The following is a 20104-nucleotide window of genomic DNA, read 5'->3' as shown; positions in this document are numbered from 1 at the left end:
TATAGTGCAGCTAACGGGTAGAGTGGTATCCGAACAGGCGCATGACGCTTGAATCACCCCTTCGGAAAGGTATATGTACACGTTTGAGATGGACTTTGGAATTATCATTGTGATCATTGTAGTCATTGTATCTGGATTGTATTCAGCAAGTGCATATATGAATAAAGTATCTGTTCTGCGCTGAATCATGTTACACATGTGTTAAGCCTTTACCCTGTATGGTAAACATCCTCCTGAGTTCATTTCGTGTCTCAAAGTCCATCCTGGGAGGTGTAGCATTATGCTGGTTCTTGTTCTTTTGGAATGAAGTGGATCCCTTATAAAGTTTTTTAAAAGGTTGTAATATCGAAGAGGGTGATTCTAGATCGTGTGTGATCTTAATAGCATCATCCAAGGTGTTTGGCTTAAGTACCTTAACCAAACCTCTATATCTGTCCTGTAGACCCTCAGTAAACAACATTACCTTACGCTCTTCTGACATATCCGAAACCATCACCGAAATTTGTTGAAACTCATCAATGAAATCATCTAGAGATCCACTCTGTCGCAATTGCGCCAAATTCTTGTAATAGACCTCTATATCCTTCCTGTGAAAGCGAGTGATTAGCTTAGAGATGAAAGTCTCATAAGAAGTAATGAGACCATGATCCTGGGTGACCAGCCTATGCCGCTCCCTCTAAATGCATCGTAGCGAATCTAATGGCTTCTGTCTTTGACATGGGCTTAAGTGTTAGGTAGGTGTCTAGCTTGTGAATCCAAGCTTTTGCAGATGTCTTATTGCTGCTATCAAAAGTAGGGAGAGATAGTTTGTTAATGGCATGCTTCAAGTCCCTGTTTTGTGCTCTAGGTCTTCTGTCCTGTTGTGGTTTCTCTGTCTCCCTTTTTTGATTTAAGTATTGAACAAAGGACAAATTCTGCTAACCGGATCAGGGAATAAATCCCATTCATTGTACATTGCCATAACGTTATCTGGCAATAAGTTTGGTGCCGCGGGTGGTGCTACGTCTGCCATTGCATTAAAATGAGCATCAAAGGCCTATTAGTGTTCCGTGTGGGGCCCCTAGCAGCTTGGGGTGATCTTGCCACACTACCACCTCCACTGTGATGACTCAGGGCTGCCCTGCGAGGCAGAGCTAACTGCTGCATATCACTTGTAAGCTACTGAAGTGCAGTAGTTATATTGTTCTGCCCATCTCTAATAGCCCTCAAAATTTCCCTCACTTCTCGTTCTTGTTCATTCTCATTAGGAGCTATTTGAGTGTCCTGTACGTACCTGTTCATCTTGTTCAACCTGTTCACCTCTCCCAAAAGTTAACTCCTCATCAATAGAATAACTATTCTTAATATCAATCTGATTTGAAGATTTTGCCTGCTCAGGTTGGAAGTGACTAAATTTAGAAGGTTTCCTCCTTATGCCTAACCGTCATTTTTTCTATTTGACCCAGCCTGTTACATGATAATCCTTCCCACAAGTTGGCAGGTCTTATGTCTCTGATACCATTGTAATATCCAATCCCTTAGTTTTGTAGAGAATTCAAAACTTGTCTAGTGACATTTTTATGAACTGTTTGTGTGCAACCCCAAAACAAATGAAAGTTTTGATATCACTGTGATATTCTTGCTAGGACTGTTATTAAAATATATGGTGTGACTGATCAAACAATTGATATATGGACATCCAAAGATAGTTTGTACCAATGGCGGCTCAAGAAGGACAATATTATTGCATTAATATATATAATTTCTAATACAAGTGTTGAAAGAAACTACCAACTGGAATGCGAAATTAAATGAAATAACTCTTAGCTCTCATGTTGACAATCCTAATATGCTGAGAGGAAATATGATGGAAGGAACCTAGAATAGATGTGCAGATCCCGATGTCTATAATGAGCATGTGTTGCGGTTGGTGAGTGATTCACACTACCTGCTATTTGCCCAAGCCACCGTCTGTGTCTCTTTCAGAATGATGCCGCCTTGTACACTAGCTCCGATACCTGCTTTACCATTGGAGAATGCCGTCTGTATGGAGGAACGAACACCCATATTGCTGGAGGATATAATGCCTGTACTGCTGCCATAGGAATGCCTTGTTGCTGCCTTGCAGTCCTCCACAATCACCCTTACCTTTGTGTTCAATTCCCACTCTCACATCAACCTTGCCATCGGTTTTGATGTTAAGAATGGCCACGTTTTGGTTTGGTCAATCACCCAAGTAGTGTTACTTTCAATGAACTGATTTACCTCTGCAAACTTGACTGTGGAGAGACTATCATCCTATCTGCCATTTGCACTCAAGTCTGCCTGCTGCTGCTGGCCTGTATGTCACCAACACTAGAGGTTATCTTCAAACCTCTATTACTTCTATCTGCTATTGAAACTCCAACTTCCCATCGATTTCCTCTATGTCAAATCGAACTCCAGTTCTGGATATGAAATGTGAGCCACTGGGTTTGCATCCCATCTCACTAATCTCCTTAAGGGTTGTCATCCTTAAGAAAAGACCAATCACATTCAGGCAACCTTTTTTTCGAAATAATATGTTAATATATCTCATGGTGATAATCCCAAAGTAGATGCTTGCTTTTATAACCTCGAAGTGAGGGTAGGTGCGAATAACTAAGCAATGTGGGATAAAAGGCCTATTTTATAAAGTGACTCTTTTAAAAGATAAAGTACTTTATAAATCAACTTACTAGAATAAAGTGACTTAACCTTAGGAGTTCCCACTTGCATATCTTCCCCACTGAAACCAAATATATCCTAGTGACTGAGTGGCATCCTCGAAACAAATGTTGTTAGCCTATCCGGATGGAAAGATAGATCAACTAGGCACCAAAAGGTCTAGCATGGAGATAGGGACATTACATATATTTATTTATATGAGATATAAATTTATATATATGTAAGCATTATTATGTAAGAAATTAATATAATAATTCATGGAAATCTTATATATATAAACTATAATTAAAATTTATTATTATATTAATTATCTAATAAACGAACTGACATGTCCCATGAAGGGACATGTCTTTTTGTAGCTTATGCTCACTATAAATACAAGAGGTTGCTGCCTTTGGAACACATATCGAATAGGCAGTGCTAATACATTGACAGCAATCAGGAAAACCAACAGCTCCAATAACATAAGACTAATCATTTCTCCCGGAAAGATGTTCTTTTGTATGGAGCGAACAATGAGATAAATGTACTTATACATCCATGGCTCAACGGTGTTGGATTCTTTCAGTCCACCAATGTGACTAAGTAGTGACTTAAGATCGTTGATCCCTTCCTTGAAATTAGAACAACACACTCCCTTGGCCATCTAACAAGATTAGGCCTCTTGTTGATCAACTAGTTATCATTCACATACCCACTGCATTCTGCAATGTCACTATTCCATCTCTCCAAGGCTTTTTGTTTTGTGATATTGGTTACCATTGAAACTGGTGGAACTCAGAAGATTTTGTCAATGGTCTCTAGATCAAGACTGATAATGGTCTTCCCATCTTGGTCTCCAAAAGTCCTTGATGGGAGATCAAAGTTCTTTGCACAGGTACACATAAACACACGTTCATGGGCAGCCAAAGGGAAAGTAGAAACAAAATGGATGCTGCTCTGTTTTATGTGTGACATTTCACTTGTAGCAGCAATGTCTACTCTACTCAAAAAGTCTTTGATAGCTAAGTGTAATATATCTATATCTCTGATATCTTCACAGTATGCGGTGACTTTTGAAGGAGGTATGGAATTACAATACTGATCATAATGATACTTCATTTTTTCTTTTTCTTACCTTTAGTTGGTACAGTTTTCTTAGTCATGACAAGCTTCAAGAGGTGAATCCATTGCATGTTCATTCTATTCCACGCATGTTCATTCCATTCCACAAGCTAAGTACTTCTTCAAGAGGGGATCCATTGCATGTTTTTGAGTGGGAGGCATGAATTGTAGAACTTTTGCATGTGAGGTATGGCTGGGAATTTTCGGGGCCTCGAATGAATGAATGTGTTTGGGCTCAAAACATATGTTTTATGGTGGAAAAACCCAAAATGGGTTTTTGGAGTGTGATTGTGTATGCGGACAGCAAGAATATTGTGTGGAAAATGTATAGAAATGGATGGTATAACATCTACTTGTAATGAATTATTATGTTCTCATTATAAGTGTATGTGTAAGTGACCACCATCATGAGTTTTTTATTGTCGCTGGTAAGAGCTCCAATTAAATAAGCTCCTGCTAACCCACTGCTAGTTTCTTTGTTATGCTAACCCAGTGCTATACCCGTTTCACCGATCTGTTGCTCTGCTAAACCCTCCGTTTGCTGAATTGAAAACTAAAGTGTGTCCTTGATCACACAGTTAGTAGATTATGTTTCAGACCTTCTGCATATAAAACATTCTCAAATTTGTTCTCACCATCATCCAAAATAAGTGTGCCTTTGAGTTTTGCAAATACATTATTATCAAATCTTACTATACCTCTATTTGTCCTTTTGAGAGTGAAAAACTTGCTCGTCTCTAGTTGTATGCCTAGAACAACCATTGTCAATATAGTTTGGTTTTAGATTTTGAAGAGAGCCAAATAAATGCTCTAAATGAAATTGAGAGACTTCAGAGAAAAATCACCAAACTGCAGCAACTTGAAAAATACAACAAAAATATATCCCACACCAAAATGAATAAAATGATTAATAGCAGTAAAACAATTTTGAAAAGCTTAACATGCAACATACGTGCTTGTCTTTATAAACTCTAAACAAGTAAAAGAACAGCCAAAGTAATTATAAATTACTTTAGAATTCAAAATGATTCCATTTATAATGCTGGTTTATTTTCTTTTTAATGCTGACATTACTCATCTGTCATCAGGAATAAGCTGCCCACTCTAGTCAACGGAAGAATGTGAAACCGTTGCCCCAAAAAAGAATAATTAAGTCAAGCTGCCAAGAGTCAAAGGTTGAAACTATCAGAGTATACAAACACCTGCACTCGCCATACACCAAATAATACCATATTGGCTCACTACATTACCAGATCCAGCAAGTAATATTTATTTCACCAAACAATAGCACAACTAAATATAGTTGCTACTAATTAAGAAAGTTGCTGACTAGCTTTGACGTCAATGTGGAAATATTCAACAAAGGGAATGCACCCCCCTTTTTTGTCATGTTTGGATATTGTCAGGAAACACATGAACCATCCTTGGCCTATTTGGGAATGCCTAGTCATCCCTGGGATGCCTGAGGGACATTTGAGACACCCCTTGGCTGTCGTAGAGATTGCTAGGCATCCTCTTGCAGATGAGGACTATTTGGCTTTAATAGAAAGGGCTTTTTCATTTTTTTCCATTCTAATGTGGTGTGAGTGTCCCACACTCATGACCATACCATACTAAAATCCTAAATGGCCTAAAGAGTTAAAGCCAAAACAAAACACTAACCAACAAATTGTTTTGCCATTTTTCTCTTTCATTTGAACAGCCTTTGGATATTGATTGCTCAAATGAGGCTTAGTTTTATAGACTGTTGTATTATGATGTTTGAGACTTTTGGATACATGTTTGAGGCTTTTCAATATTGATAGGCTTTTGTTTTTTGATGTTTAAAACTGCTGTTACACTGCTTTATTGAAAATTATTATGCTGTTATACTACCGCTCTCGTGATTTATTTACATATTGATGTTATTATTATTTATTGACATCTCTCTCCCTCTCCCTCTTCTCCTCCCCTTTCTCTTCCCCCACCCCTTCCTCTGTGTTTGTGCATGTGTATTGAGAGTACTTATCAAGCCCATTTTTTTTAACTCAGCAACTTAGAAAGTACTAGTAATTTAAATTTCTTAAAGAAACATTTTGTTTTTGAAAATTTCAATTGCAAAATGTATTAAATTAAAAATTGACTTTGCAAAAGAGAAAATGCATGGTTTTATGGAAAAAACATCTGAAAAATGCATTTTACCAGCGTTTTACCTGTATCGACATTTTCACCCATGTTTTGTGTCTATAAAAATGCGGGAGTTAAACTTATGAAAACTCACCCAGAAAAAACATAGAGAGGACTTGGCAACTCGAAGAGTTTGCAAATTATATGTATTTAAAAAATGCCATATATATATTTGAAAATTTGTATATTGCTGTCCCATGCCATCCCCAAAAAATGCCTCCCCGACTGTTGCTCCCCCGTCCCCATCCCTGATATGCCATGAAACATGGGTCTGAAATTTTGCAATTTTTTACTCCTTGTAATTAAATGCACTGGCTAGGGACATTGGTGTTAGTTGTGAACCTTTTATTACTTAAGAAGACAATTTAAATGGTTTTTTCTTCAAATTTTCTCTTTTAATTTTGCAAATATCCATTTTCTATGTACATTAAGGATAAGAATATACGTGTTTTGGGAATCATGGATGATGGAAGCCTCATACAGGTTCCAGAATTTGAAGAAGCAGCATTTAATGCACCTCTAAATAAACCAGTTAGATGCAAAACGAAGTTTGGTTGGCACTTGCTGCAAGTCTTATCTGAAAGGTACACACACATGTTCATGCTTTACTGTTAACCATTTTCTAATTTTCTTGTGTGGCAATATTTTCTAAGAAAATAATTTAGCCATTGATTATTGTAAATTGCTAAATTTAATTTTTTAAATAATTTCAGGCAGGGAGGATTTCTTAAGAATATTGAACCAGAAGAGCTTCATCTTAAAATGCTTGAGGAGAATTTTCTAAATGATGCTCAATTAATGGATGTTCGTGAGCCAGATGAAGTGTATGTGAATCAGTGGACAATTTGTTTATTTTTCTTTTATAAAATATTCTTTTCCAAATATTTCTATCATTGTTCTAATGTTACTGCAACTCATTTTTTGGATTGACTGTTAGCAGAGATATTGCATCCTTACCGGGTTTCAACATCTACCCTCTCCGGCAATTCGGAAATTGGGGCCCAACTATAACAACTGACCTTGATCCATTGAAGGACACTTATGTTTTGGTAAGGGTTGTTTTTGTAATGGATCCTTTCCGACAAATGTCTCTACGATTTAATCCTTCTGTTTAAATTGAATAAGGAATCAGGAAAAAAGGTCATAAATCTACCCTAAATGACATGAATATAATTATTGACACTTAGAATACAGTTAGAAATAAGAAAGAATAAAAAAATCTCCACATTGCTATGCACATCAACATTGTCTCTTGTTACTGGAAGTTAGGAACAGCTTTTCATATCTAGAGAAATATACTTATGTTGACCTCTCTTATTTGTCAAGAGAGCACACCCTTGAAAATGCACTTTTTATTTATATACTGTAGCAGAAAAAGTTGTTCTTAGAAATAAAGTGGCCAACCAAAGGATAATTGTTTTTAAAAAAATTGGATCAATCAGTAGAAAAAAGGGTTAAGTTTTGATGAAAAATCAGAAAAAGTTGCCACAGAAATTATTAAAACCCATAAATCCTTAATTTTTTGAGTGAAAATTGCCAAATAATTGTGGAAAATCACAATGTAATTATGCGTTGCTACTTAATTAAGATTCGCCCATGATTAAATGACGATTGTGTCAAAATCTTGTTTAACTGACATTTTCAAGGAAAAACTTGCATGGAGATGAGATCATGTTGTTATAAAGATTATTGCTTTTATGATGTATACTGCCTCAGACCAGGTTATAAAACAGGATCTATAATACAGCTTTTCATTAGCTATTTAAATATCATTAAGCACTCTGAAGAGCTGCATTGAAAATATAAATAGAACACCATGGCTTTCATATTAGATGCAAACTTTTAAATGTGTGGTTGTTCTATTACCGTGAAATAACTAAAACAGGAATCCAACTTCCATATGGAAAAATAAAAATCTGAAAATATAAAAATCATAATTGAGCCATGACAATATGCTATAAGTTTCTCACCTTATGATCAGCAATTTGTGTGGGCATTCCATCACATAATTTACTACAAGAATCTTTTCCATCCTTGATGTAACTTTGTAGAAATGTTGCCATTCTATGTGTGGGATAATATGAAATCAGATCCTGCAGTAACAAACCTAACACACCTTGTTATTGATTTGTAGCTTCAGTCGGATAAATTCATGTATTAAATTTCTATTTAAATTATTCGTAGATATAAATGAGTATCTATAAAATATAATAAAGATTGATGCTTTATTTATATATACATAACTCATATATATAATATATATTTAATAGAGAAATTTAAATCAAATGCTGAAGAAATTAATATAAAATAATAATACAGAAATATATATATATCATTATAATTCTGAAGTAAATTAAATTAATTAATATAATTGGTTTGAACAATAGCGGAACTATGTTTCAAACTTATTTAGACCGATTTCATATTGATGGTTTAGTGCAGTTTTAATGGGCATCGACAAACTAAAACGGTGATGTGGAGACATGCCCACAAAGGAACATGTCTCCATGTACTGTGGAGTCATGTTCATTCATGGACATGTCTTCCGACTGTCCGCACCCTTACTTATATGTGCAGACCAAACATAAACAAAACCAAACACATAAATTTTATACAGCCTTCAAGTATTGAGTGCTTTGGCATTGTTTGTTAAAAGGTGCTTTCTGCAATTACAGTACCATATCAGATATAATGTGAAAAAAAGGGAAAACATATACGTAGAGAATTAATTCTGTAAAATGTATCAAAGAAAATTAGTATTCACCATATATAAATCTGGTCCAATTTAACATGGTATCAGAGCAGGTGTAAGGAAAAAGATCTAATCAGTTTTTTTATATTGAGATAATTACTAAAAATATTTCTTTTGGAAAATATTGCATTCGTCAACATGGTAAATGGAATTAGACTTGAATACAGACTTTAAGGTGCTTCAAATCTTGAAGCTTGGAAATTACAAATGATCCTCACATTAAAAGAACATGAGTTAAAAACGATAGTGGAAAATTCGGTCCTTGAACCCAGTGAGAAAGAAGAAAAGCTTCAATGGGAGAACAACAACACCAAAGCAATGAAATTATTGGTAGATGGAGTGACAGCTCACATACTGCCTATTATCATAAAATTAGACTCAGCATATGCTATGTTTAAAGCTCTAGAAGATATGTTCAAGATAAATAATACTAGTAGGGTTCTTGCTCTTAAAAATCAACATCACCATATAAAGATGAGTCAGGGAGAAACTATCACTTCATACTTAATGAGAATAACAGAATTGAGAAATCAAGTCTCCACAATTGGTCATGCCTTTGATAGTAAGGAATTAACTATGATAGCCTTAAATGGATTTCTCGTCTCTGGGAAACATTTATACAAGGGGTAAATGCTCACTCCAAACTCCCCAAACTTGACCGATTGAAAGTTGATTGCATTCAAGAAGAGTCTAGATTAATAACTATAGTTATCTTTATGAATTCCAAAAAGGAAGACATTCAAATTCTCACAACTCAAGCACACAAAAGAGGGAAGAAGGCTTACCTAAAAAGGAAAAAGGGAAAGGATGCAAATGGGAAACAACCATTCAAGAAAAGAAGGGACCTATCAAAAGTGCAATGCTATAGATGTGAAAAATATGGTCATCTTGCAGTGAAGTGTCCTGGTAGACCCAAACTTCAAGCCTCTTTTGCTGAAGTCAGTTAAACAAGCATTGATATGGATTTAGAGAAACTTGTATTCTACTCCGCCCTGTCATCAGTAGAAATTGTGTATCAGCCGATGGGTCCCTTCGGAAAGGAAATTGTGTATCAGCCGATGGGTCCCTTCGGAAAAGAAATTGTGTATCAGCCGATGGGTCCCTTCGGAAAGGAAATTGTGTATCAGCCGTCGGGTCCCTTCGGAAAGGAAATTGTGTATCAGCCGACGGGTCCCTTTAGAAAAGTTCTTGTTATGTAGCTGACGGGTAAATAGTTTGTAGCGGACATAATGTATCTGGCTGACTGACTCCTTCGGGAAAGTTCTTCGGAAAGTATTTATAACCCCCTCGGGAAGCATTGTAAAGAGGATATCATATCATACAAGAATAATGTACTGTTGGGCATATGCGAATAATAATAATAAGAGTTCTGCTGTTCGTGTTCGTGTTTATTATCTGTGTGCGTTTCCTAATTAATCTATGCGGTAAACATTTGGCGCCGTTGCCCGATGGACCTGGTACGTAGGCAGGCGAATATGAATTAAATGTCGAATCAATTGAACAAAGATAAGAGTAAGCTGAAGGAAAAAGATGACATACGCGTTGCACAGGAAAAATTAATTCTGGCTCAGCAGATAGAGCGCCGAAGGAGATTCCAGAAGATTGCCGACGGAAACAGGAGTGCGGAAGGATTGTTGAAGGAGACTCGACAACGGCTTGATTTTGTGGAAGAAGCGAGGGAGGAGTTTCTGAACCTGCATACGCCATGGGAAGAGAATCCTGACAGAAGGAGATCGACTCGCACGGCTCGGAGTGCCGAGGGAGCATGAGCGTGGAGTGGCCTCTTCGTCTGAGATATACTTTCGGGACGAATAGCTTCGGTTGACGTACCCTCTTCACCAAACAGCATGGAAGTCGAAAACAGCGCAGGTGTTGCAAATAGCTCGGGTGTTGAAAATAGCGCGGAAGCCGAAAACAGCACGGGTGTAGAAAACAGCGTGGGTGTGCGGAACAGTGCGGGTGTGCAGAACAGCGCGGGTGTTGGAAATAGCACGGGTGTGCAGAACAACGCAGGTGTGCAGAACAGCGCGGGTGTTCAAAATAGTGCGGGAGCTTAGAACAACGCGGGTGCTCAAAACAGCGCGGGAGTGCAAAACAGTGCAGGTACACAACAAAACCCTCAACATACAGTGATAATGGCAGGTCCGAAGGAAAAGTTGCCTAAATTTGATGGTGATGAAGCAGCTGATCCCATTCGACAGTGTAAAACATGTGAAACCATATGGAGGGCAAATGGCATAATAGATACAAACGAATGGATCTGACAATTTCCCGCTACCCTACGGGGTGTTGCGATTGATTGGTTTACTGATACTGATCCACAAAAGTTAAACAGTTGGGATAACATTAAGAAGGAGTTCATCGCAGAATTTCAACTCCTGCGTGACGATAATGAAATTGTAGCGGAGATATTCAATACCAAGCAAAAGAAGAATGAAACAGTACGGGTCTTTGCTAGGAGATTGAAGGACTTAATCAGTAAAATGGAGAATAAGCCGGCAGATGGGTTCCAGAAAAGATGGTTCATTGAAGGCCTTCACCCGAAGCTGCGGAAAAAGATGAAGATCGTGCCACCATCAACATACGATGAAGCGTACAATCGGGCAATGAACCTCGAAAGTGACTAGAAGACAAAGAAGAAGAAGAAGAACAACTCGTTCGATTCAGATGACAATGCATCTTCAGGAGAGGATAGCAACGATGACGAGGGAAGCAACAGGAAGGTCCGTGCCCTCCAGAAGGACATGATTCGGATGATGAAGGAATTCAAAAACATGAACAAGGAGACTAAGGGCAATGACCTATGGTGCACGGAGTGCAAGAAAGAAGGCCATACAAAGGGATCCTGCCCGAAAGATCAATTTTGTGAGATTTGCCAGATTCTGGGACACTCGGTAAAGGAATGCCCTTTCAATTTGAAAGCAAGAACACTGCAGCAAGTGTTCCTGACGCAGGACGCATCCCTGTCAGGAGGGAACAGGAGTACCAGTACGGAAGGTGCCACATCGGGAGGATATAGAAACAATCAGTGCGGTCAAAACAACAACAATAATTGTGGGAGGAGTCGAATCCAGTACGATGCCAATGGTCGGCCGATAGTTCAATACCGCGCATGCAATCTGTGGGGTCACTTCGCCCGAGAGTGTACAACAACGAACACACCGAAGTTGTTATGCAGATGGTGTGGACCTGGTGATCATGAAGATGCTAGGTGTTCAAAGTCGAGAGTAAACTTGATCATCGTCGGGATGAACGAAGAAGAGGTTCTGGCCATCACATGACAGCAAGCAAAAGTGTGCCCCGACCTAGCGGAAGAAAAAAAGAGACTGGAGGAAGCACGGGCAGAGATCCAGAAAGCAACACAGGTAGAAACGGCACACCTGAAGGACACGCCGAGTACCTCCGTACGGAACTGCGCAGAACAGAACACTGTACGGCAAATATTGCAAGCTGAGATACCCGTCAGGATAAGTGATCTGTTGCTCACTATGCCTCAGCTCCGATCGGTACTCACAAACATTGTTCCCGCTGCTCAACTACCAGGAGAACATGGAAGGAAGCAAGAAAGTGGAGCAAGTGCAGTGGACAAAAAGGAGAAGGAAAGTGGTGCAAGTGTAGAAGATCCGATGCTGTTAGCTCTTTCATCCGGACGCTATCCGGTAGTCGTTGAAATGGGAATTCTCGGGACTGTATTGACGAAAACAACTGTGGACGAAGGGTCTGGTGTCAATGTGTTGCCTGAAGACACTTGGAAAAAGTTGGGACAGCCGACATTATGGCCGCCTACATTCCAGCTGCTAACGGCCGATCAACATGGAATCAAGCCATTGGGAGTCCTGACAGCACAACCAGTGATGATTGGAACACAGCCATTTTTGTTGGATTTCGTCATGATCCCACTGAAGTGGAGAGGATATGATGCCATTCTGGGCCGGGGGTGGTTGATACAAGCCAAGGCGAAGCATGATTGGAAGAAAAATACTTTATCACTTGAAAGCAAAGGCCGGAAGTATGTCATCGATCTACACACTCAGATGATTGGAGAAGAAGCTCTATCGTCGGATTTTGAAGGAGAAGACGATGAGAGGAGACAGAGTATGGAACCCGATTAGGAGGGAGTCCTACGATTGGAAGGAGATGACGATTTGGATTCAGTAAATGGTCTTTACCACTGACAGATAGAGGATTACGAGCTCTTTCCAAGTTGTAATATGCTAAGGATCGACGAAGGTAAGAAAGAAGAAGGAAATGAATGTCCGAAGGAACATAGAGAAGCTGACGGAGGAAATGAATGTTTGAAGGAACATGGAGAAGCCGAAGGAGGAAATGAATGTTCGAAGAAACACATAGAAGCCGAAGAAGGAAACACGGGTATGACTGAAGCTGAAGGAAAGAACATACAGTACGAACCTGAAAGGAGGAAAGATTCTACTGTACGACTGCACAGGAAGAAAGTATTATGTCGAACCACAGATATAGCAGAAAGGTACCGGCAGCAAGGAAGACACAAGATACGGTCTGCACAGGCAACAAAGAGGAAGGGTTCAATAAAAGTTGTAGCAGTATAGAGTGAAAGTGTTATTGACGGACAGAAGGGGTAGCTGACGGAGTCCATGGTAGCGAGCTTCGGGAACAAATTGGGCGATATGGAGATGACACAGAACAGGCGTAGCAGGTTTCAACTCAGACAGTGGGTGTTGAAGTACGACGATCGGAATGAGATCAAACTAGGCAAGTTCAAAGTTAAGTGGGTCGGGTCGTATCAGATCCGGAAAGTAGGGGACAATGGAGCAATAAAATTATGGACTTTGAATGGCTCGAAGCCGAAGGTATACCACGGCCGGAAGACTTCTGTGTCACAGAATGGCCTTCGGGAGACCCCTTCGTCATTGCAGACCGACGGTGACGATGGTCGAAGGGAAAACTGACTTTGCTATTCATTATTATTCAAAAAAAAAAAAAAAAAAAAAAAAAAAAGAGAGAAAAAAAAGTGCCGTACAGTTTTCAGGATTGGAGAAAAAATTTCATAATTTAAGTGCCGTACGGTTTTCATGGTTGGAGGAAAATGTTCATAATTTAAGTGGCGTACGGTTTTCATAATTCAAGGAAAGTACCGTATGGTTTCCATATTGAAGAAAACAGTACCGTATGGAATTCATAGCCGATGGAAAGTGCCGTACGGTTTTCATATTGAAGAAAACAGTGCCGTACGGATTTCATAGTCGAAGGGAAGAATACCGTACGGCTTCCATTTCAAAGGTTGGTGTACGGTTTTGCTGTAGTACGACTTTTTCTTACAGTGTACGGTTTTTTAAAAAAAATTTTGCATATTGTAACACTGAGACCACCGTACGGATTTGAATAGCCTGAGAAAGTACGGACTTTTTCACTGTGTGGATTTCACTACTCACCGTATAGATTTTATGAAGATTTGGAGCGTACGGATTTTTAGCTATTTTAACCATGTAAAATCACCGTACGGTATACCTGTATGGATTTTTGAGGAAAGCCATTGACACTGCGAATTTTGGCCGTACGGTGCACAAAATTTGGAAGTAAAGACAGTGTATGGAAATTGCAATTTGGAATGCGAGGTGGTTGTACGGATTTTTCAAGCATATCATGCGTACGGATTTGGATTGCGAGATTACAGATTTTGAAGAGTGGGGTTTTGGTGTACGGCTTCTACTTGCTATTGCATTCAGACTTTGGAGGATGTTACAGGATATTGCATAAGGAAGGAGTCGATACAATGGCAGGATGTATGGTGTAGTTGTACATTTGTAGCACAGAAGGGTGACAGGAGGTTTTCTTAAAAAAAAAAAGAAAAAAAGAAAAAGTCGACAAATCGAGATTGCTCAAAATGAGTATCAGATGATGCCACAGGGTAGAGGAAGAACCAACGATTGCCAGAAAGAGTGTAGAATTGGCAGAAAATGACAGAAATGGTGTGTTCCGTGTAGTTTTGTGTGGATTTCAGAGTGCTAATTTGGTCTTGGCCGAGGCGCTACCCCTCAACGCCGCCGGGGGTGTTGCCCCTTGGACCCCTAGTCGTTGCGGATATCAGTCGTGGGAGTCTGACCAGTTGAGAAGACTTAGAGCTGCTGCAGGCATGGAGTGTCTGTGTACCGGAGGCACTGAGAGTAGGTGTTGGCCGTGAGGCTGTCTTGGTGGATGCGTAGAGAGCTCGGGAGGAGCTGATCATCCAGTTGGAGGCAGTGCAGCGACACTTGGTTTAGTGTACTCTGAATTGGAAGGCAGAAAGCGACACAGGTGGCTATCAGGGTCAGATGTCAGATTGGCTAAGGTGACAGTGTTGAAGACTAGTTAGTTAGTCAATGTATTTTGGTTGTTGATTTGTCTCAGAGATTTTGTAATAGTCGTTAGGAGACGACTTTTCTTTTTGGGGGGGATGATGTCGTCGGTAGAAATTGTGTATCGGCCGATGGGTCCCTTCGGAAAGGAAATTGTGTATCAGCTGATGGGTCCCTTCCGAAAAGAAATTGTGTATCAGCCGATGGGTCCCTTCGGAAAGGAAATTGTGTATCAGCCGACGGGTCCCTTCGGAAAGGAAATTGTGTATCAGCCGATGGGTCCCTTCGGAAAAGTTCTTGTTATGTAGCCGACGGGTAAATAGTTTGTAGCGGACATAATGTATCTGGCCGACGGACTCCTTCGGGAAAGTTCTTCAGAAAGTATTTATAACCCCTTCGGGAAGCATTGTAAAGAGGATATCATATCATACAAGAATAATGTACTTTTGGGCATATGCGAATAATAATAATAAGAGTTCTGCTGTTCGTGTTCGTGTTTATTATCTATGTGCGTTTCCTAATTAATCTATGCGGTAAACACGCCCTATCTAGTAAAGTTTCAAACAAACTAAACACTTGGGTAATAGATAGCGGGGCTTCTCGACACATAATAGGATTCAAAGAACATCTAGATTCCATAGAAGAAGATTATGATGAAGAAGTGACTATTGGAGATGATACAAATTATCCAGTAAAGGGAATTGGGACTTGCACTATCAACCTCAAATTAGGCATCTCACTCGAACTTATAGGAGTATTATAATTACTTTCATGTTAGGAAAAGTACTAGCATTGCCCAAGAACTCATATATAAAAAATGCTCGTACTATTGGAATAAGGCATGGATGCCTCTACAAGCTATGTACTTCTCCCTCTTCAAAATTAATTCATGAGTCAACTAATGCAAGTGAAATCTGGCTTAGGAGACTAGGACATTTTCATTTTTGTGGGTAACATGATTACCTAAACTCGAACTTGAACATGAAGGGATGACATGCAAAGGTTGTGCATTAGGGAAGAATACCAAAAGCTCTTTTCACAATAGTGAAAAAAATCTAAAAATGTTCTAGAACTTGTTCATTCTGATTTATGTGGACCTATGTCTGTTCCCTACATAGGAGGATTTTTGTATTATATTATCTTTGTAGACGACTACTCTAGGAAGACATGAATATAATTTCTAAAATCTAAAGAATTTGAGGAAATTCTTATAAGATTCAAAGAATTTAAGGCACTAGTAGAAAACATATCAGGAAAGAAGATCAAAACTCTAAGAACAGACAATGGCAGGGAATTACACATCAGAATTTTTTTTATTTTTTTGTAAAAATGATGGGAGTAAGATGGAGTTCTTTGTTCCCTACAACCCTCAACAAATTGGAGTAGCAGAAAAAAGAATAAAACCATTGTTGAAGCTGCATAAGCCACGATGCATGATCAAAACTTAGAAACTCACCTTTCGGATGAAGCCTCTAGTACTGTTGTATACATCCAGAATAGATGCTTTCACTTAAATCTAGAAAACAAAACCCTAGAAGAAGCATTCTCTAGAGTTAAAACCTAACATCGACCACTTGAGAATATTTGGCTAACCTATTTACACTCATATTTCTAAAGAGAAAAGAACTAAGCTAGAGTCTTCTAGGGAAAAAAAAGAATCCTTGTTGGGTATAGTGAAACTTCTAATGCATACAAAATTTACATTCTTGGACAAAGACACATTTAACTAAGTAGAGATGCAATATTTGATGAAGATATTACATTTAAAAGATCCAAGGATGAAAATGAAATAAATAATGAAGATTCTCAAAAGGATCCCTCTTCTCAGATTCAGAGGGAGAATCAAGATGTAATAGAAGATAGTAATTTCATTGAATCCATGGATACCTTCATGAACCTAGAGAAAATAAGAAAGGACCTTTATGGTCTAGGAAGATGATTGAAGAAGCAAAAAAATATACAGCACCTTCAAGAACTTTTAGAGAAAGAAAAATGACAAATAAATTTTCTAGTTATATTGTACCCATGAGTGAACTTTTAAATTCATAACCTTCAAATGAAGAGGAAGCTCTTCAACATCAAACTTGGAAGGATGTCATGATAGAAGAGTATAAATTATTCTCAACAATGATGTTTGGGGTATTGTACCCAGACCCAAAGACAAGCCAATGGTCTCCTCCAAGTGGTTATTTAAAATCAAACATGCAGTAGATGGAAGCATTCAAAAACACAAGGCGATATTTGTTGCAAGAGGTTTCTCTCAAAAAGAAGGTATTTACTATGCAAAAACGTTTGCTCCAGCTGTTAGGTATATCGCAGTTAGAACTATAATTGCCATTGTTGCATCTAGGGGATGGAAAATTCATCAAATGGATGTAAAGATTGCCTTCTTGAATGGAGTGATTGAAGAAGTATACTTAGAGCAACTTGAAGGATTTGTAGGGCATGAGAAGTAGTCTCATGTTTTTAAATTGAAGAAAACTCTATATGGTCTCAAAGAAGCTCCCCAAGCTTGGTACGAAAGGATAGAACATTATCTATTAAAACTTGATTTCTTCAAAAATGATGTAGATCCAAACTTATACTTCAAGGTACAAAATGGAGATACGTTGGTTCTAGTTATTTATGTTGATGATTTGCTAATCACTGGAGAAGATCTTCTCATACCTAAATGTAAACAAGATCCTGCATTCGAATTTGACATGAAAGATTTGTCGTTTGTAAATATTGTGTAGCCGACAGGGTGTTGTTGTCGGTGAAGATTTTGTAGGCGACAGTTCATGTCGTCGGTGAAGATTTGTAGCCGACGGATAGATTAGTATTGTTATGTAGCCGACGGACCCCTTCGGGAAGGTTTAGTGGGAAGTATCTATATCCTGTTTGGGATCATAGTAAATCATCTTATCTTATGCTCTGTATGTAATCTCTTGGCATATGTAAATAATAAAAGGAGTACTGCTGTTGATGTTCTTGTTCATTGTCTGTGTGCATTAATCCATTAATCTATGCAGTAAACATTTGGCGCCGTTGCCCTATGAACTTGGAAGGAGGGAGGAATGAAGCTTAATGTCAAATCAGCGTAACAATTATCGAAATAAGATAAAGGGAAAAGATGAAATACATATTGCGCAAGAAAATTTAATTTTGGCACAAGTAGAACGCAGAAGGAGGTTTCAGAAGATTGTCGACGGACACCAAAGCACTGAGGAATTGTTGGAGGAGACTCGATAATGGGTGGAATTGGTGGAAGAAGCTAGGGAGGAATTTTTGAGTCTGTATTTGCCGAGGGAAGAGAATCCAGACGGAAGGAAATCGACTCGCATGGCTCGGAGTGTCGAGGGAGCACGAGCGTGGAGTGAACTCTTCGTTCGCGATACTCTTCCGGAATGAGAAGACCCTTCTTCACTAGAGGACACAGTTGTTGGAGATAAGACAACTGTTGGAGAGTGCGCTGGTGTGGGAGTGCAGACCGCCGGTGTGGGAGTGCAGATCGCTGGTGTGGGAGTACAAATCGCCGGTGTGGGAGTGCAAAGCCACGGTGTGGGAATACAAAATGCCATCATGGGAGTGAATAGCGCCACTATTGCAGGACCGAACAACGCCTGTGCACAAAATCCAATAGTAATGACACGACCAAAGGAAAAGTTGCCGAAATTTGATGGTGATGCTACTACCAATCCGATCCGACATTGTAAAACATGCAAAACGATTTGGAGGGCAAATGGCATAACCGATACAAACGAATGGGTCTGGCAATTTCCGGCAACCCTATGGGGTGTTGCAATTGACTGGTTTGCCGATGTAGATCCCCAAAAATTAACCACTTGGGACAACCTTAAGGAGTTTACCATAGAATTCAACTACTCCGTGACGACAATGAGATCATAGCCGAGATCTACAACACAAAACAAGGAAAAAATGAAACAGTTCGAGTCTACACTAGGAAATTAAAAGACTTGAGAAATAAAATGGAAAATAAGCCCGCTGATGGGCTGCAGAAGAGATGGTTCATCGAAGGCCTACACCCAAAGTTGCGGAAGAAGATGAAGATTGTACCTCCGTCGTCATACACGGAAGCATACAACCGAGCAATGAACTTAGAAAGTGAACAGAAGACAAAAAAGAAAAAGAAGAGTAGTTCATCCGATTCAGGTGAAGACACATCCTCGGGAGAAGATAGCAGTGATGAAGAAAATAGCCGCAAGAAGGTCTGAGCACTCCAGAAGGACATGATCCGTATGATGAAGGAATTTAAGAACATACAGAAAGAAACAAATTGCAGTGAGCTATGGTGCACAGAATGTAAGGCAGAAGGTAACACAAAGGGCTCCTATCCAAAGAACCAGTTCTGCAAGATCAGCCAGATCATGCGACATTCTACAAAGGAATACCCCTTCAACATGAAAACTAGAGGACCTCAACAAGTGTTCCTGGCACAGGAGACTTTCGCATTCGGAGGGAGTGGGCATACAAGTACGGAGGGTGCCACGTCCGGAGGGTACAAAAATAATAGTAGAGGGCAAAACAACAACAATGCAAACAATAATAATAACAATGGCAGCCAAAGTCGAATTCAGTATGATGCAAACAGCCGATCGATGGTTCAATGTCGAGCATGTAATTTGTGGTGCCACTTTGCCTGGGATTGCACAACGGCAAACACACCAAAATTATTATGCAGGTGGTGCGGACCCGACGATCATGAAGATGCCAAGTGCTTGAAGTTTGGAGTGAATCTGATCACCGTTGAGACGGACGAAGAGGAGGTGCTGGCAATCACGCGGAAACAAGCAAAATTATAACCCGACCCAGCGGAAGAAAAGAAGAGGCTGGAGGAAGTACGGAAGGAAATCGAGAAAGCAACACAGGCGGAGACATCTCAATTGAAGGACACCGCAGGCACCTCACCAAGGAACTGCGCGGAACAGAACATTGTACGCTAGATATTACAAACTGAGGTACCTGTCAAAATAGGCGATTTGTTGCTCACAATGCCTTAACTCTGATCGGCACTCACAAATATCGCGCCAGCAGCTAAGTTATCAGGAGAATTAGGAAGAGGGAAGGAAATTGCTGCGGGTGG

General features: G+C 39.4%; 1 protein-coding gene across 2 annotated transcripts in view; it reads left to right on the top strand.

Annotated features, from left to right (window-relative positions):
• LOC149537230 (rhodanese-like domain-containing protein / PPIC-type PPIASE domain-containing protein) overlaps window positions 1–20104 on the top strand; it is a 122900-nt gene that overhangs the window by 27063 nt on the left and 75733 nt on the right. For both annotated transcript variants that reach the window (XM_089807423.1, XM_089807424.1), the window contains exons 4-6: window positions 6439–6539; window positions 6669–6779; window positions 6896–7004. In XM_089807423.1, coding sequence (XP_089663549.1) covers window positions 6439–6539; window positions 6669–6779; window positions 6896–7004 — 321 coding nt within the window. The remainder of the gene's footprint in view (window positions 1–6438; window positions 6540–6668; window positions 6780–6895; window positions 7005–20104) is intronic.

This window comes from Cupressus sempervirens, chromosome 10, assembly GCF_028749045.1.
Source record: "Cupressus sempervirens isolate cs-2001-9-10 chromosome 10, ASM2874904v1, whole genome shotgun sequence".
Classification (NCBI taxonomy): Eukaryota; Viridiplantae; Streptophyta; class Pinopsida; order Cupressales; family Cupressaceae; genus Cupressus; species Cupressus sempervirens.
Note: the sequence above shows the minus strand (reverse complement) of the source record. Positions and strands in the feature narration are given on the sequence as shown.